The sequence below is a fragment of the Coturnix japonica genome, chromosome 1, assembly GCF_054131305.1.
Source record: "Coturnix japonica strain WE chromosome 1, WE-NBRP24, whole genome shotgun sequence".
NCBI lineage: Eukaryota > Metazoa > Chordata > Aves > Galliformes > Phasianidae > Coturnix > Coturnix japonica.
The window spans coordinates 103,277,659-103,293,749 of NC_140663.1; the positions used below are offsets into that span (position 1 = coordinate 103,277,659).

The window sequence follows — 16,091 nt, forward strand, 5'->3', positions numbered from 1 at the left end:
AAGACAACCATGACTGCTCAACAAGAACTGCAGAAGCCTGTTTTCTTGAGCAGTGTTCCCCTGTTCCATGTACCAACATCCCTAGACCGGTGGTTTTACTGCTTCTGAGCCCCAACAGGTGACTCTCACAAACATTCTCTGGCTGGCTGCAGGTATGGCAAGCCAGGTTTTACACTCACATAAAACAGGATCTAAGGCCAAAGTGTGGGGCCTCTCACACCCAGCATCAAGGGAAGAAGGAATCAGATTTCCAGATATGCCCATGGTAGAGGTAGCAGCAGGTTTGAGCCCAGCCACTTTCAGGGCTATCTAGAGTTGTGCGTATGTTGATCAAGAGGACACGGTGGTCTTTTTCTACAGGGTTTGGAAATGGCTACTCTAAAGAACCTGAAGGCCACGGTAACTGCTGAGCAAATTTAACCCCAAAGAACTCCGACTAAAGAATCATGAAGCCAAGCACAGGATGACCATGACAGGGGCAGCAAGGGCAAGAGGGCAGCTACATCCCCTGCATTGATTCTCTTGCCCATCACCAGCAGCAGCAGCAGCAATGGAAAATCACTTATTCTAGTGCAGCACAGTGTCAATCTACATCTTGCAGACTGAATTCATGAGTTTCACAAAGTCAAATAATGCGTCGTAGCAGTTCATTTTTTTCATGCGCTGAATAAACCTGAGTCATTCAACAGATATACTTCACTTCCAGTGTTGCCTCAGGAAACAGACTGTTAGTGTGGTGTGAAGGAGGCAAGAGAAAGTTGCATGACAGTTTCTGAATATGGCACTTGCAGCCATACCACGTAATATATACAAGAGAAGGCAGCCTGCCTCTCCTAAGTAACCGGCTTTGTCACACAGTTTACTGCAACATTCTGAAAGCAGATTCTCGTTTCTGGTACTTCCACCCTTCTCAGTCTTGCCCATCTCCAGGAAAGTCCTTGCCATCACACATGAAATGATAAGCATAAAGGAGAGTAGGACTTGCTGAAAGATGCAGGTGTTTTCCTGCCACTTCTTGATTAAATGATTCTGACCAGCCTTTCAGGTTCCGTAACTCTTGGCTAGAAAAAGGCAGTTTGGATATGAGGGACAAGCAAAAACTTCTTCAAGCTCTCCTCTTATCCTTTGTATACCAAACATTTTAGTGCAGGCAAGGAGCTGGTTTAATAACCTGGTTTTGGCAGATTTCCGTTCTGAGAGTTCACAGCTACAGGGAAAAACAATCAGTCACCAAACCCAGTGCCCCTTCCAGGCTCTTTTTTCCCCTTCTCTGGGCTGGGGAAGCCTGAAGGGCCTTATTTGGATTCTTCACTCCTTTAAAAACAGTAAGAGCGCTTAGGAGATAGAAGCTTATCCAAACAATGGACAAGCTATTTGTCTTCTTTGCTGTTTATGCTCCATTTAAGCCAATGTTTTATTGGGTTAACCTCTATTTGACCCAGTGAAGGGACAAGCTGTTTTCCTTGAGCTAGTCATTAGCTCTACCGTAACTGATATTCCCAAGGAGAAACTTCATTTAAGTTGAAAAAAAGAAAATCAATGAACAGATGACCTCAGGACTAACGAGCATGCTGAGTTCAGTCCCTTACATGATCCCTCCTTCCTTGAAGTCAGGATAAGGAGAGAGAAGGGAAGAAAAAAGCCAGGGGAGGAAGCATTCATGCACTTACCTGTGAGAATGCAATTCCAAAAGCAACTCCAGCTATAATTCCCATATTTGTCTCCATAAAACTGGTCACCAAATCGTAGCAGCCCTGGAAAACAAACATCATCGTTCCTTGAACTGATCTTCCCTGGCACACATGTACACACACATACACACATCTCATTTCAGATGTTCTTGGATTAGATGATATTTTTGTTGTTGTTTCCAACAAAGCTGCTTTTTTATTCAATAAGATTTCCAAGTGAATGATGGAACAAAACGAGGTGACAAAAATGGCTCTTTTTACAAAAAGTCATATTTGAATATTTTTAAAAGCTAAATGTGATGCTGAACTCATTTTTATAGGTCTTATTAAAAGAAAGGCAGCTTGCATTGACTGAAAACGCATCAATATAGCCTTGATCTGAAACCATATCAATAACAATATATAATAATATTATAACACAAGATATGTGTCAAAAATGTGTAAACAAAGTCAATCTCCTAATATTCCAGATGTTTAAGACGATCATGCTCCAGGTGTCCACTGAGGCATTCTGCTTGCCATCATCTGTCAGAGAGACCAGGCAAGATATGGAGCAGCAGACGACTCTAAACCACCTAATGAAGCTATCAAACACTCACATGAAGCTTCCCTCTCTGTTTGCTCTTGGACACACAATACCCTGTCCAGCTCCCCAGACCCTATTTTTTACCTCTGGCTCAGACCCTGATTCCACCAGCTGACTTGCTTCCTCACACCTCTCAGTTCCTAGCACATTCCACAGCCAGAAAATTCATATATGTAGCTGCCCTTCTCTTGGACAGGCTACTTTGAGATGTCCCCATCATTACATTAACTTGATCTCAGTTTCTCCACTTGCCTACTCTTCGTTAAAAAGACAAACAAACAAAAACTTTGGAATTAGTTTCCCTAGTCTGCGGTCCCTAAAGGAATATTTTTTTCTTCCTTACTAACCCATCTGCCCACACAATACAAAGCCATCTCTCAGCCCTTCTGCTACTGTTACCCAAAGGATCAACAATGCTCTCAGCATAAAGTCGGTCCCAGGGCACTGCATTTAATGCTAGAACTTTGTCCACTTTAACAGAAGATGGAAATGACAGAAATAAGTGTGAGTTCCCTTTCCCAGTCTGGCCGCCAGTCCTGCTGGATGTGCACCTTTGCCATTTGCCCTCCATCCACACACCACTTTTGCAAACACTCAAGAATCTCTTTCTGTTATTTCAGAGGCGTCAAAAATGAGTAAACAAAGCTGATCTCCTAATATTCCAGATGTTTAACATGAGCATGCTTCAGGTGTCCTGTGAGGCATTCTGCTTGCCATCATCTGTCAAAGAGATCAGGCAAGACATGGAGCAGCACACGACTCTGTGCCCTTTGAAAGAAATAACAGCTAGAAGGAAAGGACAATGTCATCTGCTGAAGACAGGCCATCCATGGCCTAAATGATATCATTTCTCTAACCTCTTCTGTAATATCAGAAGTCATTTTATTTAATCCTGGGAGTAATTAAGTGGTAAACCTAATAACCTCTACTAACCAAGGACCAGCACAGCCATTATTCAGTTGTGAAATGCTTAAGCATACATATTAATTGTGTCTTACAAAACTGTAAAGTATGTTAAATTCAAGTTTGCATTTAACATATCAAGCAACTCTAGCTTTGTGTTCTACATATTATGAAACAAGATTAGATTTCTCAACCAGATCCTTCATGTTCTCCTCGCTTGCCTGAAATCTTCTGTTCAGCAACCTTTGAGAGATGCAACACCTAACAGCAACGATAATTTGAAGGCAACAGAAGATCTCCTTAAAAACGCATGCAAGGGAGATAGGTGTCATCACTTTCCTCATCTGAAGACTGTTTTTCCAAATCATAATATTCTGTTTCCTGAAGTGCGTTGCATAAGTACCACTAATTGCTCAGTCCTTACTGTGCATAGGAGAGTTGCACGTGCAGTACAAATGCATGTGAAGCTGTGTGCACACATCTGGATGCTGATTCAGAAGACCAAGGTTACAATCTAGCAAGTATCCAATCATTCTTGACAATATCCATCTTTTCCTTTATCAAGATTTTAGAGAGAAATAGTTCCTGAGAGTTTTTGGTAAGGAACTCTGGAGACTAAGAGCACTACATCCATCTAATTTAGTTAATCTTAATTACAGCTTTTAAAGCTAGGTGTTAGTCCCACCTGAGATGAAGAAACTGACAGACTAAATGATATACCCAAGGTCACTAAGCAAGTCATTGGCAGTGTTGGCAAAGAAAATCTAGGAGTGTTTTCTTTTAGTCCTTCAGTTCAATCTTTAGTTAATCCTCTTTGGATAGCTTATCATTATTTCTCATAAACCACTAGTAACTTGATTAGCTCACTTGTCCTACTGATCATTTTGCAAGATCCACCAAAAATCTGTATTTCAAATATACTTATTCATAGGAACAGTATCAAGGGTCTTCTGGGAGCATATAAACAGGAGGAGCAATGGCTGTTTGCAAGGGTGGATAGTGATAGGACAAGGGGGAATGGTTTAAAACTGAGACAGGAGAGGTTTAAGTTAGATATTAGGAGGAAGTATTTCACACAGAGGGTGGTGATGCACTGGAACAGGTAGACCAAGGAGGCCATGTATGCCCCATCCCTGGAGGCATTCAACCCAGGTCATTCTATGGTTCTGTGATTCTACAAAGAAGAGAACATGCATTTTCCTTTTTCTTCAAAACACACAGAGCAAACTGCCAGAGGCAATGGCTTTTGATTCTTATCTGAAGTGCAACCAGAAGGTCACACCACCTTTCTTCATGATTTACTTCTCATTTTTCATGCCCCTTTCACATCTTGCCTATCTCACGCATTAGGGACAACTCCAAGATCTGACAATGAAGAAATCTTCACAACTTTTGAATACAAATGTCTATCTCAGGAAATTGGACACAAGTTTTCAGAAGTCACAGGAGTTTCCAGCTGAGGAATCAGAAGTTCTATTGGGTGACCCAGGCATTAGAGAGAAGACACAAGCTGAGGAGCAAGCGTGGCTAGAAGTGACTCACTTGCACTGGACTAACACAAGTTCATTCATCAGCTGCTCCTTACAAAACCTGTGGGTGACCTTTGCCAAGAGAACTCACAAAGGGATGGAGAGTCCTTAGTGCAACACTATACTTGGCAATGAGAATGCAAATGGCACCTGCACAGTTATGCAGCCTGGAAAGGGTCAAAGCATATGGCCATCCCAAACTGAACCCCCTGGTAGAGGACAGGACAGTTTCTGAGGATGCATACACACCAGAACGCTTTCCTGCAGGGGATCTGGCTGTACTGCAGCTCCCCTAGATCCACCTCCATCCTGCCTCTCGCCATTTTTCCACTTTGATGAAAATAGAAAGTTAAAACAAGTTCACAAAGTGAAAATGAATGGACTCACTCGTCCTTTATATTCTATATATATCTATCTTATGCAATGCAGCAGCATTACTCTGCTGTCAACTGCTGTGAGTTTCGTAACAGATGGACGTCACTACTGCTCCAAGTACATCCTCAACAAGTGGCTCTCACTAAACTATTATAGGAAAGAAAGTGGTTAGAAGAGAAAAAGTCAGTGGGAAAATAATCCTCTCCTATCCCTTTGTTAGTACATGCTAGAAAATGTTATCCACTTGACTGCTTTTCAAAGAAAGATGTTGCAGGCTGTGCTCAGCCATCACTCCGACTTCCTGATCCACAGGTGACTGAGGTGAAAAAGACAGAGACATAAAATAGAGAGGCATGTCTGTATTTCCCCAATTTTCCTTATTTTTCTCTTTTCCCCTTCTTTTGTGTGTACAGATCTGAAATCAAAAATAGCGAAGAAAACAATCCTTAAGTCAAAGTTATGCCACAACTCAGTTTGGTAAACGGGCTACAAACAATTCATTGTATCAATAAACTGTCTGTTGCCTCTTGCTAATTTTGAACAGAAAGAAAGAACTGATGATGCATCAGTACTTCAGGGAGAAACTTGAGTTGTATTTTTGCAGCGCTGCATCTGCTACATGTGCTGCACGTTTGCCCTTTAATCTTCCCTTCCCCCTGTCTTTATTGTTCCTTTCCTCCCTGTTTTCCTAACCTGCTTTCCCATTCCTGTTCTGCTTTCCCATAGTTACGTCCTACGAATAAAACCTATCCCTCCCTCCACCTAGCTACAATACAGCACAGCATTCAGCAGAAGAGTGCAGAGCAGCAGTGACAGACCCAGCTCTTAAGGGCAGGCAAGTGCTGCATGCACTCTTAGCCTGGTCAGCATTGCTTCTGTGTGCAGTGCAGTACCTGAATCAGTGTTACAAGGAAGGGGAACAAATTTCCTTCTTATCAGAAATGTCGCTGCAATCAGTCATTTGGGAAAGGTCAGCTTAGGGAATTTGAAAGCAAGAGGGAGGCAAAGCTCATCGTTACCATCACTCCACCCCAACAGACACTCATATCAACAACCACATGAAATGAAATGCCATTACAAGCAGCCATACGCTGCACTGACATACTAGATGCTTTCACAACATTTTCCACTGGCACAACGTTTTTTAGTACCTTCTGGTTTACTTTAGTGGCAGCCACGGTCATATTGCGCAGATCCTGAGTATTGCAGTCACTGGAGTTCATGCAACAGCTTGTAGGGATGCCATGCTTGAAGAAGTAAGGGCTGGTGCTCCAGTTGGTATAGCTCTGAATGCCACAGCAGCTCAGCTGTGGGGAAAAAAAAGAGGTAGATTTAACAAACAACGACAAATTGGGTATTGAAATCTTACTTCAAACTCTCTTCAAAACCATCTCCTGCTTTCCTCAAGTCCATGCTTATTTGGTTTCTGTTGCTAAACAAGAATAATCAGAGCCTTATAGCTTTTACACGTGTCACCCATGAGTACCGGCAAGTAGCTACATCTGCTTTCTTCTTAGGAAAAAATACACAAAGTTTCTCCTCTTAACTCATTGGTCTCCTCTGCCAGCCATTCCTTGTGCTTTGTGAGCAAAACATCTGCAGCTGATGAATGAAGCAGGATACTAGATAATAAAATCCTGTCTGATCCAGTAGAGACATATGATGTTTTATAATCCTATTGACAGATTCCCTGAAGAATAGGGCTGTCCAGTGCTCACCACTCTTAAGGAAAAAACTGTCTCCTAAATGTAGTTCAGGAGCTGAGGTCAAACAGTGCGGGACTCATCTTTATTGGTCAGTTTGTACTGAGCTCATTAAAATTTAGCAACCTTGCACAAGCATGTCAGATGCAATACTTTTTATTTCGATTTTTGCCAGTCTCTAATTTGGGCTTACATCAGTTTATCTGAATCAATTGTAAAAAGTTTCCATCCCACTGGTATATGTTTTCTAACACAGGCCAGGCACAAGATTAGAAGTAATTGCAATCGATTTGACAGAACAACAGCATTAAGAGTGTACCAGTATGGGGCTGTTGCAATATTGTTTTTGAAATATTGACATTTTGTGCCTCCTGATGCCTTGGGCACGGCATCCAGCAAATCTCCCGAACTAAATAGGGCGTCCTTCGTGAGACAACTATTCAACAACTGGTAGATGCTCTGGGCAAAACCTAGTTTCACTGGTGCGTATGGTAAAGTCCCCATTAACTTTGCCAGAGCAGCATGTCATCTCAAGCATACAGAAACCTAATTTCATACAGTAAAAAATACAGACACACAAACAGGCAGGGCTATAATCAGAAACACAAAGCAAGACCAAACCTTACAGGCTGGATTTTGCTTGCAAAATACAGCTTGCAGATTGAGACGTTGGCGCTTCATGTTCTGTGATCAAATGTGAAAGTATGCTTTGTCTCTCCTTATTCATTTTTAATATCCAATTTCAGACTTACGCTTTCCTGTACGTTATCCACTGCATGGCTCCGCTCATCATTCTTGTTGTAATTCTGGATTGCTTCAGTGTATGTCCTAAGGAAGGTATCCTTGATCTAAGAGGGCGAGGAAGAAAAAAAAACAAATCACAAGTGAAAAATGAAAGGCATAACACCTGAGCACTAATTGCAGGAAATAAACACATTTTTAAACCTAAAAAGGCACCTAAAGTAGCCCCTCAAACTCTTTTTAAAGTGTGCTTTCAGAGATGGCAGAGGCCTTTCTTTACTGCCAGGAGTCTACTGACGGTATTTTCCAAGTGGGGTATATTCAAAGAACACTACAAAATGGTAATGGTTTGGATGTTAATGTAAAAAAATCATGCATTTAGAAGGTTTTGGGGAAGTTTGGGGCATGTATGAACTGGTCCAGTTGAACCACGGCTCTCTAGAAGGAAAAGCAGACAGCAAAAAGATGGTGCCACAAATCATAGTTCAAAGCAAATGCTTCAGATCACAGATCCCTGGCATACATAATGACACTGAGGAGATCCTGTGCATGGACCTGTAGACTGACAGCTTCAGACTACCCAGATAAGGTTTTAATTTTTATCTATCTATCTATCTATCTATCTATCTATCTATCTATCTATCTATCTATCTATATTTCTATATTTCTATCTATCTATCTATTTATTTTCCCCCCAGATCAAGAGAAAATCACTGGTTTTGAGGACTTTCTTTTCAAGCTAACCAGCAACCAAAGAACATGCAAAATGTGACCACTGAAAGCACACAAGAACTGTTAGTGGTTAACCAGGGAAGTCCCTTATGAAACACAAGGAAGATGTGGAGAGGAAGCAGGTGGATGTACCACCATCAGCTGCGGGCACCCAGGGAAGTCAAGCCCGCCAGGTGTCTAAAAGGGAGTGGGAAAAGAACTTAAGCTATGAGAAGTATATCTTTTCTTGCTTTTTTCCCCCCAAATACTTTGCTTCAGCACCAAGTTTTAAAGAGGCTGCATGAATCTCTCTGCTCAGGGGTACGTTATGAGAGCTGGAGTTTGGTGAAACTTCTTGGCACAGCATGTGGCAGTGACTGTGATGCTGCAGTCCCAGGACATGGCCCAGGGGGTTCACACGCTACTGCCCCTGAGCAGAAGAACGTACAAAGCCATCACTTGGAGAACATCTCTAACACACACGGTGAAAATGAGATCTCTCATGGCAAGGTCAGGTAGATCACTGCCAAAGGTGCTTCCAGCAGGGTGGTAAAGGGGACAGGTAGCAGATAATTTGGTCAATCCACATTGCGGTGACCTTCACAAGAGTCTGCCAAGAGGGAGCAGCAGTGTCGCACCAAGGCTGCCAAGGCCAGATGAAATGGCAACCTTGAACAGATGGACAGGTCTTTCAAGATCAAATTAAAAGCCACTCACCTCTTGCAAGGAACCAGAAAAATCTATACCAAGGGAATTCTCGTGTCAAAAGAGGAGTCAAGAAGAACAGCTAGTACAACGAGAGGAGACTAAGAGGGTCTCTGGGGTTTTGTTCTGGTTCAGCATTAATTGCTTATAGGTTCATGGACTTAAAACCAGAGATAGACCTGATTACAGTGGGTGAAGCAGAAGTGCTACTACAAATCATGTTTTTTTAAAAGCTTCTTCCTGTCCCAGTTTCCTACCTCATGCTACTTCTAATCTCTCCCTGTTCTCATTATAAAAATACTGCCCTATTGCACTTTCTCCCTGCAAAAAAAAAGATTTATGAAACATCAAACCTGCTCTGATGTGAAAGTGCTTCTTTGCCTTATATAAACAAGTGCTTGCCTGGCTGCAGAAGCTGTGTTTGAGAAAAGTATTTAATCCGTTTTTCAGTCTTCAGCATACGCAAAAGAGTAAAGAAGATCATACATGATGGACACACAAAAACTGATAGCTCCAGAGTAAATACCAGACAGCTCAGACCGAGAGCTTTGGCTAAATCCCTTCATTTGGAATCGTATCATTTTTAAGAGCTGTACACGTTATTGTTGAACGTCAGCCACATCCCTGGAGACGCACATGGAGCTGCTGAACTCAGCGACCTACAAATCGTCCACGCTCCAGAGCACTTCTCAGCAGCTCGTGCCCAGGGAGGCACTGCCACATGCAACCTCAGCACATTTCCACCTACCTCATGGCGAAACACAAACCCTGAAATGCCAGCCACTAGCTCAGCCAGGAACACCAGGGACAAGAACATGGCATACTGAAAAGAAAAGAGGCATGAGAAGTTAGAGTGTGATAGGCTTTTCTCTCAGCACAAATACTGTTCATTACCGAGTTTTATCTATAATTTCTGCTCTAGATACCATTTAAAGACATTAACGAAGTTTATTTGAAGGCAATATGTAGGCTACTGCGTGAATATGTAGTATGTACTGATGCAACTCACAAATTACATGCGCTTTCCAATTACAAGCTCTTCTAAACTTTTGTTCCCATATTTCTTAGCATTTTCAGATAAATTAACACACACATTCCAGAGATGGATCACAAATCACTAAGGTTTTGATCTTGCAGTAAGGAATACAAACAGACCCTTTTTATTTGTATGGCCCTCTGATAAAGTCAACAGGCTTCTCCAGGTGTTCTGGCTCATGTTTATCCATCTCTTACTGCTACATTGGGATTTCCCGCCTGACTCCTGAAGTTTCTCAAATGAATGAACTGACTGACTTCACTGAGAACATTCTCATGGGAATACCAGACAGACGCCCCTAACATTTTGCTATGCCAAAGCCCGTGTTTGAATTTGAGCAGCATTTGAATTCAGAGCTAAATAAACCTTGACAACAGTAGCTTGCAGTGCAGCACCTCTCACAAACCATGAAAAATAAATGCAGGCCAAAAAAATTAGAGAAAAAAAAAAAAGAAATAAATGCAAAGCGAGGCAGTAAAATGTGAAGGTGGGACTTAATCTTCTCGTGGGAAAATGCCTTTCTGCACCATGTTCTAAATACTCAACAGTTACTGTAAAAAAGGAAACAAATTAAATTCAGCCCTAAAAGGGTTTGATGGAAGGAAGGAAATTTAATTTTAATTGAAGGCTGCTGGAGAAGGGAGGACAGCAGTGGAGACAGAACTAGAAAAATCACTCTCCCCAACCGATGCTGCTGTCACATCACTGCCTGTTTTCAGGCAAAGCAATAACGCTGTGAAGTATTTCTCATGTGCACAACGAAAATAAAATGATGCGCTTGGAACAGCACCATGCCACACTAAGTTAGAGGACAGACCTTTAAACACGCTACATGACTTACGGAGCAACCAGTAGAGCCTGTTTTCCTATGGATTTTTATCTGCTTTCACTCTTTATTTCTTTCCCATCTGGACTGCAATAACTCTGACAAGCCTCTACACACGCCCTGACAACATATCACCAGCCATAAACAGTGGTGCATCTTCAATAGCGCCAAGTATAAGAGCACATACCTGCTGACTGGTTGGCAGCTCAAGCATGTGCCCCACTGTGACACCATCTCAGCAAATTAACTCCCTTTACCATGCCCTTTTTTAAGTTCAGTTCAAACTGGGGGAGAATCAGCTCATCTTCTTAGGAAATTGGTCCCAAAATATGGTAGCAGCAGGTAAGTTTAGTATCAAGCCCTTTTCCACCATGTCAGTGTGGATACACAATACACAAGGGGTATTTCTACCCCAAAAATGACTACATACGTTAAGATTTTGCTCCTGAATATTCCTAGAACACACAGTCCACAATACAGATTTGTTTAACTATTAGTAACTTTGCATTTTGAAGAGAAATGGAAAACTCAGAACAGAGAAACTCATAGTGGAGAAGGTTAAACTGGACTGAGACGTGGCTGCTCTACCTCTTCTTAGTGTAGCTTCATTCTAGAGTGCTTTTGAGATGTGGAAAAACATACAGTACAGAGCTTTGTTTTCTGGGGTTGATGTATTTTCTTTGAGTAAATGTTAGGAAAAAAGAGCAAGGCTGGTATGCATTTAGAAAGTATCAAATATTTTTCCATAGATTTTGCACCACAGTACTAAAAAGACCCCCTTAATCTGTATTTCAAATGCATTTCACATTTATGGTGCTGTGAATATTTTTAAGACTGTAAATTCACCTGTACGGCTCACATAAATACAGAATGACCACAGAACTGGTCACGGAGTAATTCATCAGTGGCACTTTAGCCTTGCTCCCAGCAGCACATGAGCCTGTACGCTGCATGGTAGCAAAATTCATTCATACTCAATCAACAACTGGCTTTGGCAGGTATTTCTTTTTCACTTCTTTATCCAAAAGAAACATGTGTAGAACATTAAGATCCATAAAATCTAGATTCTGTGCCTAAAAAAACATGTTAACATCTGGTGAAGCTTGGGGTGAGAGCAAGAAATCATAATGTATTGACAAAAGCTCTTCCCTTCTTCTGCACTTTGGCACTTCAACACACTTACCAGTTTCAGCATCCATGGGCTGCCACGACAAGTGGCAAAGCAGCCGAAAAGCCCAAAGACAATGATTGTAGTACCCGTCCCGATGAGCACATAGGGGGCATTGGTGGAGTTCTCCGCAATGAGAGAGATGTACGTGCCTAGAGTGAGCTTTCCCCAGACGCCGACCGCGAGAAGGATAACACCTGTGATCTGCAAAGTAAGAGGAGAAAGCCGTCAGGAGCTACCAATGAAGACATCCAAGTTTGGTACACAGTGGTCCTGAAGAGACTCATCGGTGCTGCTCTGTTGGCAGACGACCTCAAGACTTTTACTAACTCCAGAGAGATGGACAGAAATAAATAAATATTAATATTAATATATTAATTAAAAATACATTATTATAAAATACTAATATTACATTAAGGCCACTAACAGAAGACAGACCTCTAGGGCTAATCACTGCAAGGCTGATGATTGCTGAGAAAGAATACAGAGCTTGCTGGTAGCCCCACTCTAAACAGGAACAGGCTCTCTGCTCTACAGCATGCCAAGAAAGGTGGCCAAATCCATCTATCTTAGCAAAAGCCAGCAACTGTCCAGACTTGAGCTTTGCCACAAAAACTGAACAACCACCAAACTCGCTTCCACAAAAGCACTTTTTCATAGAACAACAGGGTGGTCTGGGTTGGAAGGGCCCTCAAATCCCACTCAGTTCTAACTCCCCAGCCATGGGTAGGGATGCCACTCACTAGATCAAGCTACCCAGGGCTCCATTCAACCTGGCCTTGTTAAAGCTCAAGCACCCAGCTCTAGAAACACAGCATCCCTTACAGTGTGTAGCTCTGCAAGCTGTGCTTTTCCCACTTCCCCTACTCAGCAAGTGAGACCCCAAGCAAAGCAGAATCTTCCCCACTAAGTACAGGGTCCTGGGAGGAGCCATCCTCTTACCTGAGGTGTGAAGTAAATGCTCACACCCTGGAAACCCAGTGGTAATGTATTGCTAACAAGAATATATATATATATATTTAAATTAAGTTAAAAGCATTAAGGTGATCCCCAGTGGAGCTCCCTGGACAGCGGTAGAGATGGAGATAATGGAATGTGTTGGGGCATAGAGCAGAAGGAAGTGCCGCTGCTATCCTTGAGGTCAAAGAGTAGTTTAAAGAGAAACCAAAGGAGAGGAGGGCAGGCAGAGGAAATCTAATTAACATACCCTCAGAGGGAGGAGACACTTCCTATAACACAGAGAATAATCTCATTTGGTGATTTTAACTCCTTGTCTTCCTTCCCACCTCACCTCTGAGCTGTAGGGAAAGAAATGCCCTGTCTGACTCCCTACCCAGAGCACAGCAGGGTGCAGCACTGCTGGAGAAACCCACCAATTCCTGTGGTTTCCCTAAACATCCCCTTTTTGCCCCTGACCTGGCAAAGCAGGTACTGGTATTTCTGCCACACCTCCAGACTAGGATTAGCAAAGACTTGCCTACAGGGGAGTAAGAGTAAATCCAACTCTTGTCTATCTCTTGGTGCAGCATCATGAAAAGCTCTCAGTCCTTACTCAGCCAGGAAGTGAGCTGTGAGGGATTCCGAAATACAAAGATCAAAACTTGGTTTCTTGCCTCTGGTTGGACAAAGGGCTGGTTTCTGTGCCTCAGCCGAGCTGCTGAAAGTTTTACCACAGCCCCCAGGGAGCAGTAAAAGCGGCCTTCGCTGCCAAAACAAACAAGCGGCTTCACACTGGAAAGAGAACTCTGGTCTTACAATAAAAAGCATTTATACTCCACTATTTGAAACAATTACTAACCCTTTACTGTGCACTTTAAGAGTCTGGTTTCCCTATATCTTGAGGGTGCCTATCCAATTTATGACATGGAAAGACTTGGGGAAGAAAGAGCAAAGTCTGTTGGCGGCTCATCCACGTTTTGTTTCTTAATAGAGCGCTGCTGTAAGGAAATCTGGCAGCTGCTGGTGAGGGCTAAAATCGTAGCAAATCTGTCACTGTGCAGAGAGATGGGAAGTTTCCTTAGAGAAGCATTGCAGATGCCCCTCGGGCTGCACTCATAAGGAGGAAAAACCAGGAGATTTCCCTGCAGATCTTTTAATGGCCTTTATTTAACAAAGCACGAGCAGCCGTCTGACTAATACCCACTTTCACCCAAAGGCAAACCTCATTTCCTTATTTCTGAGATACGCTTTTTATCTTTACCTCTGTTGCATCACGTAACCAATGTACCAGCTGCCTCTTTGGTTTTCAGGTCTGCTTTCTTTAAAAGCAGTGGGGATATTCACAACCGGAAGGTCTGAAAGTAAACTTAACGTACCTCCTGCAGTGCATAGCCTCTCCCTCATTTCCCTCATCTTCCCCACTCCCTTCTCTTTCATTCACATATTTCAGTGGAAGAAATATAATGTTGAATGTGCTTCCATCAAAGCACAGAGAAACAGGTAACGTCATCTGCTTCAGAGGGATCTCGTACAGCTATGGTATCTGCAGCACTTCGAAATCCAGGTGAAAGATGGCAGCTTTCTGCTGTCACTCAAAAGCTACCAAGGGCCACCTACCCTCAGCAAATCTGAAACAACAGCAGTGAATGGCTATTCGGATTTCAGACTTCTCTGCTGCTCAAGGCAAAAAACATATCACACATTGGGATGCTCTGTTAGATTTTAGTCACTAGACCTCAGAATGTTGAGAGGGTGCTCAGAGCTATCCTTAGAGCTCTTCCCAAGGCTCTGCTCATTAAGAAATCAGACTTTCTCTCTACATATATGCTAGAAAACACTGGATTTCATAGGAGAAAAATGTTTTCATTTGGAATCCTGAGCCTTTCTCATGTACGTTTTGTGCCTGTACATATTTCTTTCTTTCAACAGACATCAGCAAGTCATCAAGATAAATGGTAGCAGATACATGCATATGATTAACATGTTACTCTCTAGAAACATACAGAATACTTCAGCTCTTCTGGCAGATACAGGAGGGTCGCTACAAGCTTTTTAGAGCCCATCTGAGCCACAGATCACAGTCTACAGCTGCACTGCAAATAAGTATCTGCAAAAGCTGGTACACATAGGGCAGGAGAGCAGCAGCAAAATTTGGCCTTCATGTGCCCTTGCTAGAAGTGAAGATTTGTCCTGGAAATGGCATAGTGTCCCTACTAACACAAACAAAGCCATGTCTGTCTCAAAGCACAACCAGATTCAAGCTCTTCAGCAGGCACAGAAGAAACTGCAGTGTCCCAGACCAGCAATCTGGAGCGGAACATTCAAACAAGCATTGAAAAGAAAACAAACAAACAAACAACAAGAACAGAAACAGCAAAAGAAAGAAAAGAAAAAAGACTTAAGATTTGCCTCTAAAAAGAGCCAATAGGGAAGATCTTGCCCAAATGTGAGGATCTGTGAAAGGTCAACAGCTGTCCTTTGGTAGACTGGGACCCCCACTGCCCATAGGAGGCATGAAGAGCCCAAGCTGTGTTGTTAGGCCTCAGCTTTTACTTATGTGGCACTGACTGTGACACGGTGACAGGGTTTAAACCATAGCAGCCCACAGCTGCACAGAATCACAGAATCATTAAGGTTAGTAAAGATCTCTAACATCATCTAACTCAACCATCAACCCATCATCGCCATGCCTACTAACCACATCCCTCAGTGTTTCAGGATCCAAAATAGGAGTAAGGAACCACTATGCAACTTCTGGTTCTTTTCTGTGCTATTTCTCCAATCTTGAACATTATTGAGAAGATATTTCATCCTGGATTTCATCGAAGACAGATTACACCTTCTAGGGCCTTACAAAAATTGACTACTGAGGAAGCCCTCAGTAGGGCATAAACAGAAACTCATGTTTCTTCAGTGTATATCGAAGCGAAGCAAAGATTTCAAGACCAGGTTGGACAGGGCTCTGGGCAACCTGATCTAGTAAAGGTGTATGTTTGGTGGCCCTGCCAGGCAGGGGGGTTGGAACTACATGATCCTTGAGGTCCCTTCCAACCCAGGGCATTCTGTGATTCTCTGTGTTAAAGATTATAAAGACTACACACAACTAAAAATTGTTTTGTTTAGAGCTAGAAAGTCTCACACTTCATTGCTTCTGAACTCAGGCTTGGCAAATGCAGTT

General features: G+C 42.5%; 1 protein-coding gene across 1 annotated transcript in view; it reads right to left on the minus strand.

Moving 5' to 3' along the window:
- TSPAN7 (tetraspanin 7) overlaps positions 1 to 16,091 on the minus strand; it is an 83,208-nt gene that overhangs the window by 5,392 nt on the left and 61,725 nt on the right. Inside the window, exons 2-6 of the mRNA XM_015884608.3 lie at positions 11,990 to 12,178; positions 9,693 to 9,767; positions 7,540 to 7,635; positions 6,236 to 6,391; positions 1,671 to 1,754 (exon numbers count right to left, since the gene is read on the minus strand). Coding sequence (XP_015740094.1) covers positions 1,671 to 1,754; positions 6,236 to 6,391; positions 7,540 to 7,635; positions 9,693 to 9,767; positions 11,990 to 12,178 — 600 coding nt within the window. The remainder of the gene's footprint in view (positions 1 to 1,670; positions 1,755 to 6,235; positions 6,392 to 7,539; positions 7,636 to 9,692; positions 9,768 to 11,989; positions 12,179 to 16,091) is intronic.